The 17,827-nt window shown below is 41.7% G+C and overlaps 1 protein-coding gene across 1 annotated transcript in view; it reads right to left on the minus strand.

Annotated features, from left to right (window-relative positions):
- Positions 1-9,614: 9,614 nt before the first annotated feature.
- LOC119653920 (protein bicaudal D) overlaps positions 9,615-17,827 on the minus strand; it is a 72,941-nt gene continuing 64,728 nt past the window's right edge. Inside the window, exon 8 of the mRNA XM_038059079.1 lies at positions 9,615-11,719. Coding sequence (XP_037915007.1) covers positions 11,602-11,719 — 118 coding nt within the window. The 3' untranslated portion in view covers positions 9,615-11,601. The remainder of the gene's footprint in view (positions 11,720-17,827) is intronic.

Here is a 17,827-nt window from a genome sequence, read left to right on the forward strand (position 1 = left end):
AGTTATATAGACTATAATATAAAACATGATCCTACCAGTTTGGTGGAAATCATACTATGATTCACAAAGTCATAATAAGCTAGTTAGTTTAGTTAACTGGGGGAGCCGCAGCTCCGAGCACTCAGGCCATTGTTAGGCCCTTTGTACTATCCCCGCAAGATGCCTATTCAATGGCTTCCCGCCTACGATGTTCGCAGGCTTTAGCGAATCTGAGAACATTCTCCAGAGGCAGAGAGTGTGCAGATTCTTCATTGAAGAAAACCTTGCCAAGGTGTCTTCGTCTGGAATCTGAGGATGCCGGGCAGCTGCATAAAAAGTGCACAGCCGCCAAAAGCCCTACTAGGGTTTTCATGTCCCCCTTCTTAAGGGACAACAGGCCCCAGGCTCTTTCACAAGGGTTTTCGCTTGCCGGCAAGAGTCCAAATTTCTCCACTCGGTTGCGTGAATCCTTGCAATTTCACCCTTCAAAGTAGACTTGACAGTAGATGGTCGGATTCCAAGAGCTGATTCTGGCCCCACCATTGTGGATCCAGACCCTCGACGAGCCAGTCTGTCAGCCTCCTTATTACCGGCGATGTTAGAGTGCCCCGGCACCCACATCAGGAATGTTTCGTTCAGTCGACCAAGTTTCAGCAGTACCTGATGACCCCTGGTGCAACCCCTCCATTTTTGTCGCAGACATTCTTTTGCTGCCAATGAAATAGCATATATCTCCGCCTGGAATATGGTCGTCATTTTTCCGAGGGGTCGGGCCAGTTCTATAATCGGATTCTCCGAGAACACCCCTGCGCCCGATCCATCCTCCATGACTGACCCGTCGGTGAAGATTATTAGGTCTGTAGTCTGAAAAGACTCATGGCCACTTGTCGACCATTCTTCTCTTTCGGTGATTACGACAGTGTATGTCTTTTCAAAGACGAATCTGGAAACCATATGATCGGTCGGCATCAAGGCTACCGGATGTTTTTCAAGGAATTTCCAAATAGACGCATGACCTTTTAGTTGGCCGCCTTTCCACGCCCCAATGGTATCGAGCCTATATGCGTCGTTGGCTGCTTTCCGTTTCACCTCCAAGTGAATGGGGGCTAGATTTAGGATAGCTTCAAGTGCCGCAGTCGGCGTGGTACTCATTGCTCCAGTAATACTTAGGCAACCAAGCCTTTGAATCTGCGTTAGAAGAAAGAAAAAAGAAGTCATAATAAAGTTGTCGATTCAGTGCAAATTCTAAAACTTTGAAAGTCAGTAGTTCACGTCGCGAAAATGGATATTCTGATTTAATATATGCATATATATTACGTGCTAAGTACTAATGAGACAAACGTTTTTGAATAATACACAAAACCGTTCATACCAGGAGGGCCCAAATTCTGCTTTCCCGACTTGTTTTTTCATAGAAACAGCGTGCTTCACTGATAGTACGCGAGCCGGCTGAATTCAGACCTTCTAGTTTAATTTTTTGCATAGGTATCCACCAAAAATCCACAAATACAGTATAAATGGTTGTTCAGAAGGCTGAATGTTGCAAAAAACTCGGAAAATTTGGAATTGTTTTTATTATAGGATAGGGGTCAAGCAGTGCACTGCAGGATAGACTGACGCGGAACATAGCTCCCTGAGGTCAACCTATCTCTCTCTGAAGATGAGCTGTCTCCCCTCTGGGGCGGTGCATAGCTTTTCAGCGGCCAAGCCTCTCGTCTACCAAGACCGTTAGTGAGTGGTGATAGGCACACCCTGTACGAGGTGACGCTACTATTAACAAAACGCTATGGATCTAGACTGGGGAGTCGAAAAACACCTCCCCAATCCAGGGTGTTATGCGAACCGTGCCCACTGGATAGTTCGCAGTCGGGGGTAACTAACTGTATTTGAGCTATGGCACGGCGGCTATCCTAACCCCCATACTCGTGGCAATCAAATGAGTGCAAACAACAAAGAAAAGAAAACGAAAACCAACAAAGCGGGGCCCCGGACCATACAAAAACTAGTTAATCAGGCGGAGGCATATCTCCAAAATACTGAGAGCCAGGTGATTACACCCAAGAAGGGAGAAGTTGGGACCTCAAACAGTGGGTCCAAGGTCAACATTGGTATACTGCGTGAACAACAACCAACGAACGCGACTGCTCAAAAAGCAGGGACCAGCAAAAGCACGTCTGAGATAAATATATCAGACGTCAGAAAGGAGACAGGCCTCAGTGGCGCAGATGTTAAATGGTACCTGCGCTATCTGAAAGAAGCCCTGAAACCAGAAGAGGACCTTAAGAAGGTTCAGGACAGACCTAAGTCATCTCTACTGGAGCCGAGAAAGCGGGGAGAAGCAGAGATCAGCCCGCATGAGGGGAATGCTCCCGAAAAATCCAAACCTGAACCCAAGGGGGGAGAAAACCCGGGCAGGTCAGATGTGAAGGCAAGAATCAAGAAGCCCACCATTAGCTATGCTAGTGCGGTCAAAGGCATTCGCCTGGCCATACTGCCAAAAATGTTTCCCGAACAAATACTCACTCGTGAGGAGCAGGAAACCATTGAAGACCTTGTCGTCAAGCAGATGTGCAATGGATGAACTTCGAAACTTCTGTTCACCGGGATACGCTTTCGACCAGGACTTATACTGATGGACTCCGCAACATATCAACTACCGATTTGGCAACATACCCGTGCATGTGCACAGGGAAAAGCCGAGAAAAGACACCTCGAAGGAGACACCGGGTCAAAAACATACCGAGGTCCCTGAAGAAGTCTCGAAAGCCATAGAGGCGGGAAGGACTGGATCAACCAAGGAAGTAGACCTGCTGCCCAGTGAAGAGCAGAAGCTAGACGACCTAGACCTAGGACTCCTAGGGCTCAGGGTGGACAGTGATGCGCAGGAAAGCGCCATGTCGGAGGAGGAGGGCGATACTCTCCGACAGTGGAGAAGAGCTCCAAACAATAATGGAGCCAATGGGCAGCACTAAGATAGCCCAGATAAACCTCCACCATGCGAAAACTGCATCTGCGGTAATTGCAAGGGGAAATTCCAAAGGGAATATTAGAATAGTGCTGGCTCAGGAGCCCTGGGTGTATCGGGGGCAGATTCGCGGTCTGCAAAGAGGAAGTATGCAGGTAATTTGGGACTAGACAGGAGGTACTAGACATAACTCTAGGAAATTCTCTAATAAACTGAATGGTCACGAATTGGAGAGTGTCGAATGAACCCTCTATGTCTGATCACAGGATAATCAGATTCGACATTGAGGGTAACTTCAAAATAGAAAGAATAATAAGGAATCCCAAGAGAACGGATTGGGAGTCCTACGCAGCGCACTTGAGCAACAACATTGCCACTGAACCCTGAAATCTCCCGGAGTAGATGGCATTTTCCCAGCACTTATCCAGAGAGGCTCAGGAATTACCTTAGAGTCTCTTCTGAGGGTGGTAAAGGAGAGCATAGCACTGGGGTACATACCAAGGGCATGGAGACGGACAAAAGTGGTCTTTATTCCGAAAGCGGCTAAAAAGGATCCTTTTCACCCTAAATCTTTTAGACCAATTTGCCTAACATCGTTCGTACTCAAAACGGTGGAGAAGGTCATAGGCGCGGTCATAGCGTAATAATATTGGAATACAAGTCCAGGGTTACGCGGACGACATTGTTTTAATATGTAGGGGCTAATACGATACCCTATATGATAGAATCCAAACTGGACTAAGGGTTACTAGTGTCTGGTGCAGGAATGTGGGACTACGGATCAACCCAGCCAAAACCACCGTAGTACCATCCACTAGGAGGCGAAAGCTTGATCACCTGCGAGCCATAAGATTACATGATATGCAGGTGAAACGAAAAACCGAGCCCAAATATTTGAAAATTACGCCAGACCAAAAATTACTCTGGAAGACACATGTCGGAAACACTTGTTTGAAAGCCACGAGGGCTCTGATGACTTGTAGATCCATAGCAGGAAAAAATGAAGATGAAGATACTACTTTGGATATATACTGCATTAGTAAGGCCAATGATTACCTATGGAGCGGTAATCTGTGCAGAAAGAGCACACAAGATTGGCTTGCGTGTTGATCAGTGGGGCAATGAGGACATGCTCAACGGCATCCCTAGAGGTCCTTCTGGGATTAACCCCTCTCCATCTGCACATACAGATGCAGGCAAGGAGGGCAATATCCAGGATGGGCGGTAGTATGAGTGAGGCGGGGAGCTGGCGGTATCCCGAATTACTGATACCAAGGGATAACATGACAACGAAGTTTCACTTCAATAAGAAGTTTGAAACACGTTGGAGTAACAAGGCACTGGAGCGTGGTTGCGACATACGGCTTAAACCAGCAACTGATTACTTGGTACACTGACGGATCCCTCACAGCAGAGGGAGCGGGTGTCGGTGTCATTGGTCCAAGGAAAATGTACTTCCAGCCAATTGATAGGTACACTAGCATATTCCAGGCGGAAATATACACCATAGACAAATGTGCCTCCTTTAATCTGCAAGGAACAAAGGAAAGGGGACAGAACATAGCTATTCTCACCGATAGCCAAGCAGCGATCAAGGCACTTAGGTCCAACCAGGTGAACTGTAAACTGGTGTGCGAATGCCTTGAGAGACTGAATATACTCGGCTCGTCCAACAAGGTCTGGATACTTTGGATTCCAGGCCATGCTGGGTTGGAAGGCAAGACGCAGCGGACGAACTAACCAAGAAGGGAGCAGGGATGCCTTTACACGAACCAGAACCCTTCTGTAGAATCGGAAACGGTTTCATGGCTATGAATCTAAGAAACGAAGAGAAACGGTTGAGGGAACTATACTGGACGAGCCTACCAGGGATGGAGCAGTCCAGGGTGCTTATTGGGGGATACGAACTCATGCGTACAAAGGATTGCTTAAACCTCACCAAAAAGAACCTCCGAATCATAGTGGGAATTCTCACTGGTCATTGTCGGTTGAACTATCACCTAGAGAAGCTAGGGATATCTACAGACACTGCCTGCAGGTTCTGTGAGGAGGAGGACGAAACCTCTATGCACATCCTGGGACAGTGTCCGGCACTTGTGCAAAGTAGGTCGATACATCTGGGAGAACACTTAATACCAGATGCAAAGCTGAAACTTCTGGAAGTGGGGAACATACTAAAGTTCCTAACGGTTACAGGCCTGCTTGAGATACTATGATCAACAGGTACACTATAACCAGTAAAAGGGGCACAATAGTTCTTGAAGGACGCGGTGCGACTTTCCCTTAACAGAATAATAATAATCGATCGCAGATATCCTCATTTCGGATGTGATCAAAACGTGTCACGCCACTAGTCCAATGGAACATCTTAGTCCCCATTACCGCAAAACGCGGTTCTGTCTTTTATATCATAGTAGGCCAACACTCAGAAGTATAGAGATACGTCGATCACAAAGAACACTAGTTGCCACTTGAAGCAATTTCATTACGCAGTTCTCCATTGGCTGATAACATTGACCCGAGATATTTCAATCGCTTAGTTCTGGGCAGGTCACCCCCGCTGGCAGAACTGAGCGATTTAAATATCTCGAGTCAATACTATCAGCCAATGGAGAACTGCATTATGCTCCTCACATAAGAAAACACAAAACCTTTTATACCTGAAGTGTCAAGCTTCCGCTCCCGACTTGTTATATAACATAATTTGTTAATTTAAAAGATTGTTTTTTGTTCATTTTCCTAATCTATATATTATTGTTACCTATTTCTTAAAAATAAAAATGATTTTAAAAAAAAGCAAAACAAACCATTTATCTCGGTCATAGATCTAGTTCGGGCGGAATCATAAGTCATTTGAATCCCCGATTCCAAACTAGGTCTTTAAATCGCGAAATTCACACTTCTCTCCAGTTGATGTCCATTCTGGAGGTCGATGCGGTCGCCTAATGGATTACTTTGATAAGGTTGCTTTTCTCAAATTTAGAAAATATCACTAGTTATGGTACAATCATGACTGTCCCATACTTTGCGGAAGAAACTAATTTGTTGTAATTGTTGATGGCATTAATCATAATCATGAGGGGTAATTTCAAGAAAAAATCAGTGAATATCAACAGCGCCCCTCAAAATGAACGTTTTCAACAACATCGTCACTTTCATGTTATTTAGCATCGGAAAAAAAATTCTGTAAATTTCCAAGAAAAAATACAGTTTAGTAAACTTTATAGCAAATACATTTTCCGTCCCATCAATATTTTGTGATTGTTGTTTTCAAAATTTGCAGAACTATTCATTGCAAAGTAAAGTGTCTGTAAAAATATTTTCCTAAGCAAATATTTAAAATTATTCGATTTATTCGCAATCTGCTGAGACAATGAAAAAAATTATAGCTTAAGGGGGTCATCCCGTCTGAAGGCCGTTTTTTGGCTTTTTTTAGAATTTTTGTTGTGAAGAACTGGATAAAGATACAAATACGAATTTTTCACGATAGATTTATTAATATTTTGAGCGTGTATAGTAATTTTTCCAGCTTGATCGCATAGTTCGTTATTGAAATACAAAGCAATTTATACACCCATCGCCAAAAAAGGTGTTTTTCTGCTGCCACGCTAGAGGGCGCTGCGATCATCTTAAAGAAAAAATAAAAAAACCCTTTATCGTGCAGACTTAACTACAGTCCGCAAACTAGAATTATTACAAAATCTTACAAACTAAATTTTTGGTGCCGTGTTAAACTTTTTTTTTTGTGAATTTTGGTGTTTTTTCACGGCTTCTTCAATGAATAAAAAAAACTACTGAATGAATCGCAATTATCCTAGTTTGCGGACTGTAGAAATATGTTCTCATTAAGTCGTGAAAACTTCAAAGAATTTTGTTGGATAGATTTTGGGCTATGGTGGCAGCCGATTTTCAACATGCGGTTTCGAGAAAAACGCATTTAAAAAGTAGAATGCGATTTTTAATCATAAAACCGTAACTGACCATTAATCTCCTATACCTAGTCCTTAAATCTTAGGTTTCTTGAAGGAACACATGAACGGCCTTGTCTTCAATTCTTGTCCTTTTAGCGAAGTCATTCGGACTGATAAATACGAGCTTTATTACGGCGATCGACATAAATCTAGCCTGTGACTTATGACGTGTTTAAAACTATAATTTTCAAATGACTCCGAATATCAAAAAATCACTTTGCCCATATATTCTACACTATATCTAGATACAATTGATGCCAAACAAATTCGATTCCGCGGATCCGACACACGGGATGACTCCCTTAATGCGAAAAGGTGATTTCGTGATAGGCTAACTTTAATTACACCAAATAATCGTTCGCAATAATCATGATTTCCAGTTCTTTGTATTTGAAAATATTGTACTATCTATTATCTTATATCCTTATATCCTTTTTATCTCTTGCATGAAAGGTTCATACATGCATGCCAAATTATTCTAATAATAAGTGACATTTGGTACTATGAGTTGCCGAACGTTAATACTTAATGTTGATGATATTTTTTTTGTGCGTACACGGAGATGGAAAATCTTGGAAAGACACGTGCGCACAAACGCAGGAGCTACAGCGGACGCGAGTGGTATTTGCACCCACTAAAAACCAGCCCCAGCCCCGCAACAACACCATTTAGGTATTAATTCGGGGGGTAGGCTTACGCTTGGACACTCGTCCCTCTCCTCCTTTGGGCTTTATTCTTTCAGCAACACCTCCTGTATTTGCAAGATTGCGGGGCAAACCGTAAGCCAGTTCTGCATGGACCTCAGCAGCTAAGCTCTCCAGGCTCACGCTCCTGTCCAACACTTGATTTAGCTTCCTCCTCTCCATTACAAATCTTGGGCAGTGAAACATTACCTGCTCTGGATGCTCCGGTATGCGACCGCAACTAGGACAATTTGGAGAATCATCCAACCTAAAGCGGTACAGTTACTGCGTGTAACAGCCACCGCGCCCCGTGAGAAAATGAGTAATGTGGTAGCTGACCTGCCCATGTTTCCGCTCAAGCCTAATTAATATTGGGAATGAGCCCGTGCGTCCGCCGACCCTTCGCACACTGGTCCCATCTGCGTTGCTAGAGTCATGCGACTCTGACTTTGCCACCTTTCTACGCTCTGTGTGCCCTTCTATACATGGTACAGCACACTCATTTCTTTCGCCAGAATGTCGATAGGGATCATGCCTGCCATCACGAATACTGTCTCATTTGATGTGGTTATAAAAGCACTGCAAGCCCTCAAAGTCATCAATCGGTAAACTGAGTTCACCTGCTTCCATCTCTGAGAGTTTGCAAGCGCCTCTGCCCACACAGGTGACAAGTAGAGCAGGATAGAACGCACCATTCCCACTAGAAGCAACCTCCGATAGTGTTTCTTTGCGCTAATGTTCGGCACCATTTTCGCAAGTGCCGCGGGGGCACTGTTTGCTTTTTGGCAATTTCTTGCCAATTGTCACCCCCAAGTAGCCGCTTAAGCATGCCCATCCACGCATATCTCCGAATGTGTTCATGTGCATGCGCCTGTCACATTCGCCGAACATTCCCGAATCCACACAAAGGGACGCGCCTGATGGGAGATTTGGAATAATTTAACATGATATGTATGGTTAAGGTAATGAAAGATGATGTTTGTGATATTGCTTTGAAATATCACCTTTTTCAAAAAAGTGATATGATATCACATTATTTACTAAAGTAATATTTTGAACACCTCTATAAAACAACACATTTTTCATATCAATTATATTTGTGGCACCACGTTTCCTCGGATACTTTTTGAGATTATTTGGGCATGTATTATTCGATTTGCTCGATTCCTTTTTTGTTTTATTATCTAGACTTGTCTTTAAAAACTTCATTTAAACTTAACAATTTTTTATATTCCGATTGGTCGCAAACATCTTCTGAAACTTTAAACGCGTTTATCTCGAAAACACGTTTCTTAAAACTTCCCTTTACTTTTTGAAGAGCTACTGGGCCGCATTCTACTTTTTAAATGCGAAACCGCATGTTGAAACTCTGCTGCCACCATAGCCCAAAGTCTATCCAACCAAATTCTTTGAAATTTTCACGACTTATTCAGAACATATTTCTACAGTCCGCAAACTAGGATAATTGCAATTCATTCAGTAATTTTTTTTTACTCATTGAAGAAGCCGTGAAAAAACACCAAGATTCACAAAAAAAAGTTTAACACGGCCTTCAAAAATTTAGCTTTTAATATTTTTTAATAACCCTAAACTGCGGACTGTAGTTAAGTCTGTACGTTAAAATGCCGTTTACTTTTTCTTTCTCTAAGACGATAGCAGTGCCCTCTAGCGTGGCAGCAGAGAAACACCTTTTTTTTCGGAGATGGGTGTATAAATTGGTCTGTATTTCAATAACGAACTATGCGATCGCGCTGGAAAAATTACTATACACGCTCAAAATATTAATAAATCTGTGGTGAAAAATTCGTATTTTTATCCAGTTCTTCACAAAAAGTTTCTAGCCAAGAAAACGGCGTTCACACGGGATGACCCCCTTAACAATTGACAACCTACACGTCTTAATTGCACAGCACACCCACCTGTAAAATAAATAGAACAAATATCAATACTGTTTATTTCGACATAAACCATCTTCCAACATAATTTGCCTTTACCGGCAATAAAACCATGGCCTAATTTCATATTGTTAAATATAATTTATTTTGTTTTGCTAAATATATTTTTATTGGTTTTCTTTTTAGTTATTTCCATATCAATATCTTCCATATTTTTTTGCTTATTAGAATAGATGTGACATATTTCACGTTTCTCTCTAAACTCTCGTTTCGTATTTAATCTTCCTGATGTGAAAAATAGGACAAATGAAACACATTACAATTTGTTTTGTTTTCGTAACATTTTGAAGATATTTATAATCATCTTGAAAAAGGGACGGTGAAATTTTTTTTCAATAAAATTGAATTCAATAAATTACATTTACGACTTATTTATATAAGGATTTATTTTTGTATGTATTTTACCCACTTTTTTAGCAGTTATTCAATATTCATTGTTTCTGTTTTGGATATCCATCGCTATTACTTGTATTTCCACTAAATTATTTTATTAGTGTTGTTAATATGTACTCAGATCGATTTCTGGTTCATATTGTGATTTTTTCATTCACCTTTTCTATGAATAAGGTTTTAATACTCGTTATTAAATTCAATTGATTGGCTCGGTATAGATTGTTTAAAAATATTCCATTTAAAACGTGACTTTTCTAGACAATAGTTTTATGATATTCAATTTCTTTAACTAAATTTTAATGTAACATAGCAAAGCTGTTTATAAAAATTATTTAAATTAATTTTCTGAAACGCAAAACTTACGAGTTGTTTTGTGTTAAGAGGTAAATAAGTACGCATGTTGTCTGGCATCAGACAACCGTCTTAGATTCGTACGTATAACGATTTATTTCATAATATCTAGAACAGTACAAAAAACCACAACCAAACAGAAGTATTTAGCATACTATCGATATTAAATATGCAGAAAATCATATTCAAATCTAACATTCAATATTGGTAATCTCAAATATAAATATGGGAATATTGGGAGATGTATAGAAATGATATAATTGCTAACAGCACAATCCTAAGCAAAAAGAAAGCTTGCAAATGAACATTTTTGCCAACAGGACATGTATAGACATTAATGGACAAGAGATGCACATCTATTGAGGTACTCCAGGATAATCAATTACAAAGTTGATGGAAAGCATTCGAACTAACCGGATGGGATTTGATATTCTTAATGTTCATGTGGTGTATTAAAACATTTTGCTGCCGTTTAAGACTTTTTCTGCTAAACTTTAACTTGTTTGGACGCTTCAAGATATTTTTATTATTCTTTACTCTTAATAAATATAATTATAAATTTTTCGTTACTTACATATTAATTTAAGGACTTTTCCGTGTATTTATAAATTATTTTAGTTTTTACTAAGTTCTCAACTAGATATCTATATTCCACTTTACTAATAAACTTGTCTTAAAGACTAACTCAATAAGTTACTACATTTTTTCTTGCTCTACTCAACTTTGAAATTACTTCTTGACAAAAAGTGGCCCAATTTGCAAGGAATACTACGAAAACCAAATGGAATAAAACAATCGGGGACTTTACAAGCCCAGCGTCATTTTCATTAGGGGGCTCGAATCACTTAATACAAAAAAGATTTTCACGACATCAAGAACCAGCTTAATTTTATAGTTTAGTGTTTTAATCATATTTTATCGAACAATAGTTGCGTACAGCATTTTCTCCTTTTATTTCATACTTTCGTATAAAAAAATTATTAATATTTATGGAATTACTTATATATAAATACGCCGCTATGTGTGTTTGCTTCCTCGGACATAAAATTCGTTATCCCTATTAGATTTCAATAAAAAACGCATATTTTGTTCTTCTTTTCTTCTTTAGTTTGTGGACGAAATCTGCCGAAGTTATATACAACACATAGTCTGCGTTCCATTCACAGAGTAGTCAGTAAAATATGTATGCAATTAGATCTTTCTTTTATGTTCTCTCTCTTTTTCTTGCTATTGTTAATTCTAACTTACAACTTAAGTAAGTTATAAACTAAAGCTAAAAGTTTTTGCTGCACGCTTGTCTTATGTTAGAAGAAGTTTGTGTTGGAGTTGTTGGTTGGATTTCGGGTTGACGTTCGTGCAAATGGTGATTTGCCACCTGCTCCACGCTGGGGTGGCATTGGACGACGAACATGACGAAGTTCTCTGCAAAATAAATGAAACGTCAATTAGTGAATTATTTTATTTTGGCTAGTGTTTCTCAAACAGACTCAGAACCGATGATAGATTAATGCAGACATTTTCAGTGAGGCCTTGTATCCTTACGATAATTTCAAAGTGCTATCCCTAAAAGTTGTCTGGCGTCCCCGCCCACCCCATAGCTCCATCTGAGGCAGGGACTGCCACGTTTTCGAGGTATACATAAGGACTAACAAAATCAACATATTTTACTTGGATATATACCGAAAGACGGTTGGGAGGAGGTCTTTGATATCACTCTAATAATCGACAATGGGATTCTTAGGGTGGAGTACTGGAGAAAGTCTGACCAGAGATCCTACTCAGATCACAGTTGGATAATTTTCAGTCTAGATCTCGCCGCAAAGACCTCCAAACCCTTCAGAGACTCCAGCATGATCGACTGAAGAAAGTTTGGTCAAGTAATTAATTATAAACTCGCTGGTACGCAAATTGGTAAGATTGGCACGACAGACGAACTGGAGTCAAAGGTCGGCGCTCTGGAAAAGACATTCGATACCGCCTTTAAAGTCTCGTGCCCTACTAAGTACAGAAAAAAGACACTGCCACCTTGGTAGAATGAAGATCTCTCCAGCCTCAGGAAGCTAACCAGGGGAATCTTCAACATCTGCTACAGGCATAAATAATGGCAGCCATACAAGGACTGCCTGGAGAAGTACAAGTCAGCCATCAAGACCGCCAAGAGGCGGTCTTGGTTGGACTATTGTCAGAACATCGAAAGCACCAGTGAATCCGCGAGGCTCAGTACGATTCTGTCCAAGGAACATAAGAGCCCGTCCTTTCTTAAAAAGTCGAAAAGCTCCTGGATGGAATTTTCTAGTGAAATCTTGGAGCTGCTGGTTCAAACGCACTTTCTCACCAGCGAGGAGGACTGTGAGTCTGAGTCTTGCTTGGAGGGTTTGCGGCCACCCCCGCTGTGCGCCATTAAGAAAATTTTGGCCAGTATTGGATTGGAGGGGTATCTTACGCATTGGATTATATCCATGCTAAGTACCAGGATAATCCAGTCCGATCTAATAGGCAACCACTTGACCAGAGCTGCGAACAGAGGCACGCCCCAGGGTAGCATCATTTCTTCGGTGCTCTCGTTAATAGTAATGGACTAAATTTTACGAATATTGGACAGCAGTGGGGTGACGGTGGTGGCGTATGCCGACGACTTGCGTGATATTAATGTCAGGGATGTTTCCGTCCATTATGAGCGACATCATGGAAAGAGCATTGCGAAAGGTGTGCCCGTGGGCCGCAAGATGCGGACTCGGCATAAACCCAACCAAAACGAAACTAATGCTATTCACCACCAAGACAAGGATACCTAAATCCCACCTACCACGGCTGAATGAACTAAGATTGGTTCTTTCCTCTAATGTAAAGTTTCTGGGTGTTATCCTGGATCCAAATCTAAATTGGAGATTGAACATAAGACTGAGGGTTAAGAAGGCCTTTTTAGCCTTCTATGCCTACAAGAAAATCTTCCCAAAGAAATGGGGTCTCCGGCCGAGGATGGTTCTCTGTATGTACACCGCTATAGTGCATCCGATCCTAACGTACGGCTCAATTGTATGGTGGCAGACTTTGAGAACAAAATAGGATGAAGCTTAATAGGATTCATAAAAACCACGTGTGCAGGTGCTGCAGCGAAGTCGTACGGCCACAGAAATATCCTAGGCGAAGTACCTCGGGAAATGTGGGCTTTCCTCACGAACTATGCCACATGTAAGCTGAACTTCACGAGAAACTTTGCTGTGGAGTTTCCAACCAGGGCAAAGTGGAAAACCGGCGGCGTGTTGCAAGAGGGGAAGCTGCTTTCCTTCGTGAATGCTACGGGCTGGCTCTGAAGATCCGAGCCGGCTGGACTCTGCCTCCATGCTCTCATACCAGCAGTTACGGTCTTAGGAATTTCATCATCAACGGCGCAACAACCGGTATCCGGTCTAGGCCTGCCTTAATAAGGAACTCCAGACATCCCGGTTTTGCGCCGAGGTCCACCAATTCGACATCCCTAAAAGCTGTCTGGCGTCCTGGCCCACGCCATCGCTCCATCTTAGGCAGGGTCTGCCTCGTCTTCTTTTCCTACCATAGATATTGCCCTTATAGACTTTCCGGGTGGGATCATCTTCATCCATACGGATTAAGTGACCCGCCCACCGTAACCTATTGAGCCGGATTTTATCCACAACCGGACGGTCATGGTATCGCTCATAGACTTCGTCATTGTGTAGGCTACGGAATCGTCCATCCTCATGTAGGGGGCCAAAAATTCTTCGGAGGATTCTTCTCTCGAACGCGGCCAAGAGTTCGCAATTTTTCTTGCTAAGAACCCAAGTTTCCGAGGAATACATGAGGACTGGCAAGATCATAGTCTTGTACAGTAAGAGCTTTGACCCTATGGTGAGACGTTTCGAGCGGAACAGTCTTTGTAAGCTGAAGTAGGCTCTGTTGGCTGACAACAACCGTGCGCGGATTTCATCATCGTAGTTGTTATCGGTTGTGATTTTCGACCCTAGATAGGAGAAATTGTCAACGGTCTCAAAGTTGTATTCCCCTATCCTTATTCTTGTTCGTGCTTGTGTTTGACCAGTGCGGTTTGATGTTGTTGGTTGATTCGTCTTCGGTGCTGACGTTGCCACCATGTATTTTGTCTTGCCTTCATTGATGTGCAGCCCAAGATCTCGCGCCGCCTGCTCGATCTGGATGAAGGCAGTTTGAACGTCTCGGGTGGTTCTTCCCATGATGTCGATATCGTCAGCATAGGCCAGTAGTTGGGTGGACTTGAAGAGGATCGTACCTCTTGCATTCACCTCAGCATCACGGATCACCTTCTCGAGGGCCAGGTTAAAGAGGACGCATGATAGCGCATCCCCTTGTCGTAGACCGTTGTTGATGTCAAATGGTCTTGAGAGTGATCCTGCTGCTTTTATCTGGCCTCGCACATTGGTCAGGGTCAGCCTAGTCAGTCTTATTAATTTCGTCGGGATACCGAATTCCCTCATGGCCGTGTACAGTTTTACCCTGGCTATGCTATCATAGGCGGCTTTAAAGTCGATGAACAGATGGTGCAACTGTTGTCCATATTCCAACAGTTTTTCCATCGCTTGCCGCAGAGAGAAAATCTGATCTGTTGCTGATTTGCCTGGAGTGAAGCCTCTTTGGTATGGGCCAATGATGTTCTTAGGAATTTGTGGCATCCAAATGGCGCACCACAGCGTTAATTGGGCTCCTCGGAGCGATACTGATACCTACCTACCCATAGAATGTGGACCTTGGCAATGAAATTAGATTTACGATTGAGTGTGGGTCGTTTCATCAGATACTATAGAACCAAATTTAACAGAATCTGCAGTCCTGCCCGGCAGATGCCCTCAATGTATCTCTGTGCCTCTTCCACATTAGATGCGCTGGGGCGCGCATTGTTTTTAGACTATGTATGTCAGCCTAGATGTTGAACAGCGAAGCTTTACGGCTACAGTAACATCTTAGAACGAGTTTCGAAACTCTACGCGTTCCAATGAATTACGTTTCAGACAAACCGGGCTTCAAGAGGGGTTTTGCTATGGGTTTTCTAACCAGAGCTCTAGCTACAGCCAGGCTGCGAAACTTTGGTAAACAATCCGAGGACCTCAAAGAATTCTCTAGTCGCAGAGTGAGCGAGCTGCTATCTTTTATAAACACTTTGGATTGGCTTTGATAAACTGAGCCGGCTCTACCCTGCTCGCTTTGCCCTTCCCACTGCAAACGCGATCTTAGGAGTTTGTCACAACAGAACGTTGCACAACAACACCAATTGAGTTCCTCGGAGAGGCCGTTGATATTTTAAATTTTAAATCCAAATAAATGAACAAGTATTCTATTAATTTTCTGTATTTTTAAGTGTTGATTTTTTATCTAATATTCTGTGGTCTCCTACCACGATCCATCTTTCCTTCCTTCCGGATGCATGAATTTTATTTGTAGATTCTGTCCTCCACATTTCATAAAGAAGTTGTTTGCCTAATAATTTTTCTTCCTTAATATTAACCCATACAAATGGGGCAGAGTGAGGAACTTGCGCGTCGTATGCAAATCGCGGTGGCCATAGCATCGAAAACAATTTTTGACAGCGAAAATTATTTCTCGGTGTTAGTCAAGAATGAATTGTAAAGAAGTTGTGAATGTGAAAATAACATCGTTATTTTCAACCTGAACAATAGTTTAGTCTTCTTATTTTCATGATTGCCTTCGTCATTGTTTGATGTGTTGCTGGTGCCGTAGTCTCAGGTATAATTAATGTAACAATTGGTAGACGGCTCTGAATATCGACAAGAGCTGAAATTCAGTTTTATGCCGTCAATTCGAAAAAAAATCGCAACACGTTCATCCATAAATTGACTTGACTTCACAAGCCTACGGAATCAACCCTGCTACTATAAAGTCTGCTCTGAAGCAGTCAAATGAAGAAATTCAAACTAACGTCGGCAGTGGAAATATTTGTATATATTATATATATATTGAACGCATCCAAGGCAGCTAAATAACTATTTTTGGACGCATTCAAGGCAGTTAAATAACTATTTTTACTATCCCTTAAGAAGAAGTAAAGACTTTCTTAGGACACTACTCGCTAAATTATCACCAAACAGATCGACAGCCCCTATCAGGAAAAGGACGAGGCTCAGGGTGCATTTAGACGAAGAAAATATTGATATGGTAAATTAATTTTTCTCTTCTGGATATGAAAATATCTCATCACAACACAACATCTCAACACAACACAAGCCGGAGAGTAACGGCTGTAGATAAGGATTATTTGCGTGTTTGTGCTGCGGCGGAGCGACACCGGGCACACTGGGGGGTGAGGGCCATTGGAAAGAGCGGGACTACTTCACATCCTTGCCGTGTAAAATTTTGATAATAAAAAGCTAAATTGTTAATTATACTGAATTGATGTTCCCGCCGTCATTATCACAGAGTTCGGAAATCACCTGGGATTCCAACCTGAGCGGACAATTGCATACCATCCACAGTCCAACTGGAAGCGTTGACATCGCACGCTGAAGGTAGCTGTTATAGCATGACAATAATAGTAAAACTGTTTTACTAAAAAGCTAAATTGTTTATTAGCTCAAGCACTTTTCTTGTTTCATTCTTTTTCTCCTGTAGCGCTACAGTTGAATGTCGGTTCGTAGCCTCGTGAAGTCACTGTTCGCGACCGCGTCCTCCAATTTCCAAAACCGAACAGGCGTGTAACTTGCTTTGTCCAATGAGTGTTCCCATCTATTTCGGGGCTTCGCAGGTGGTCGTTTACCTTTCACCATTCCTTTGAGTACGGAGCTAGCAATTCTGTGGACATTTTTGTTTCTTAGAATTGGCAAGACCAGCCGTCTATTTCGTTGTCGTCATGTGAGAATTGGTCCTATATAAACAAAACTGTCTACTTGTTCGAAGTTGTAATAATTTAGTATTGCATTTTGTCTTCTGGCTTGTGGTATGGTTTTGATCTTTTCTTCGTTTATTATTAACCTAAATTCTCTCATTATTTCATGAATCTTAACCATGATCTGGTTCGCACTCTCCTTCGGTCCATTGACATCCCTTGAATTATATACCGCAGTGCGATGTTGAATAATGTAGTGGCCAGCCCATCGTCTTGCTCTAATCTGGATACCTCTGGTTTTGTAGCTTCAATTGAATACCAGACTGACTCATTCTCATGTATCTAATCAGTTTTACCGGAACTTCAAATATAGACAATATTTGTACAGTACCAAGCGATTGATATTATCATATTTATTTTTGAAGTCGACGTAGGGCATCAATGTTACATTTCCAATATTTCTCCATCTGATCTGAAATCTGATCGATTGTTGATTTTTCACGCAAACAAAATTTTTTTGGGAAAAGTTCGGACCTTCTTTCAATTATTTTGACGGCAGAGTTTGTCCCCTTTTCTATGCAAAACAAAAACAAATCTTCCGCAATAGCTTCGTTGATTTTATGTATTTTGGCCTAGATCCCAGGCGAAGAGGGATCACGTGATTTCGGTTGCTTTTCGATTTTTTAAATATTGTTGAATAA

The sequence above is a fragment of the Hermetia illucens genome, chromosome 4, assembly GCF_905115235.1.
Source record: "Hermetia illucens chromosome 4, iHerIll2.2.curated.20191125, whole genome shotgun sequence".
Taxonomy (NCBI): domain Eukaryota; kingdom Metazoa; phylum Arthropoda; class Insecta; order Diptera; family Stratiomyidae; genus Hermetia; species Hermetia illucens.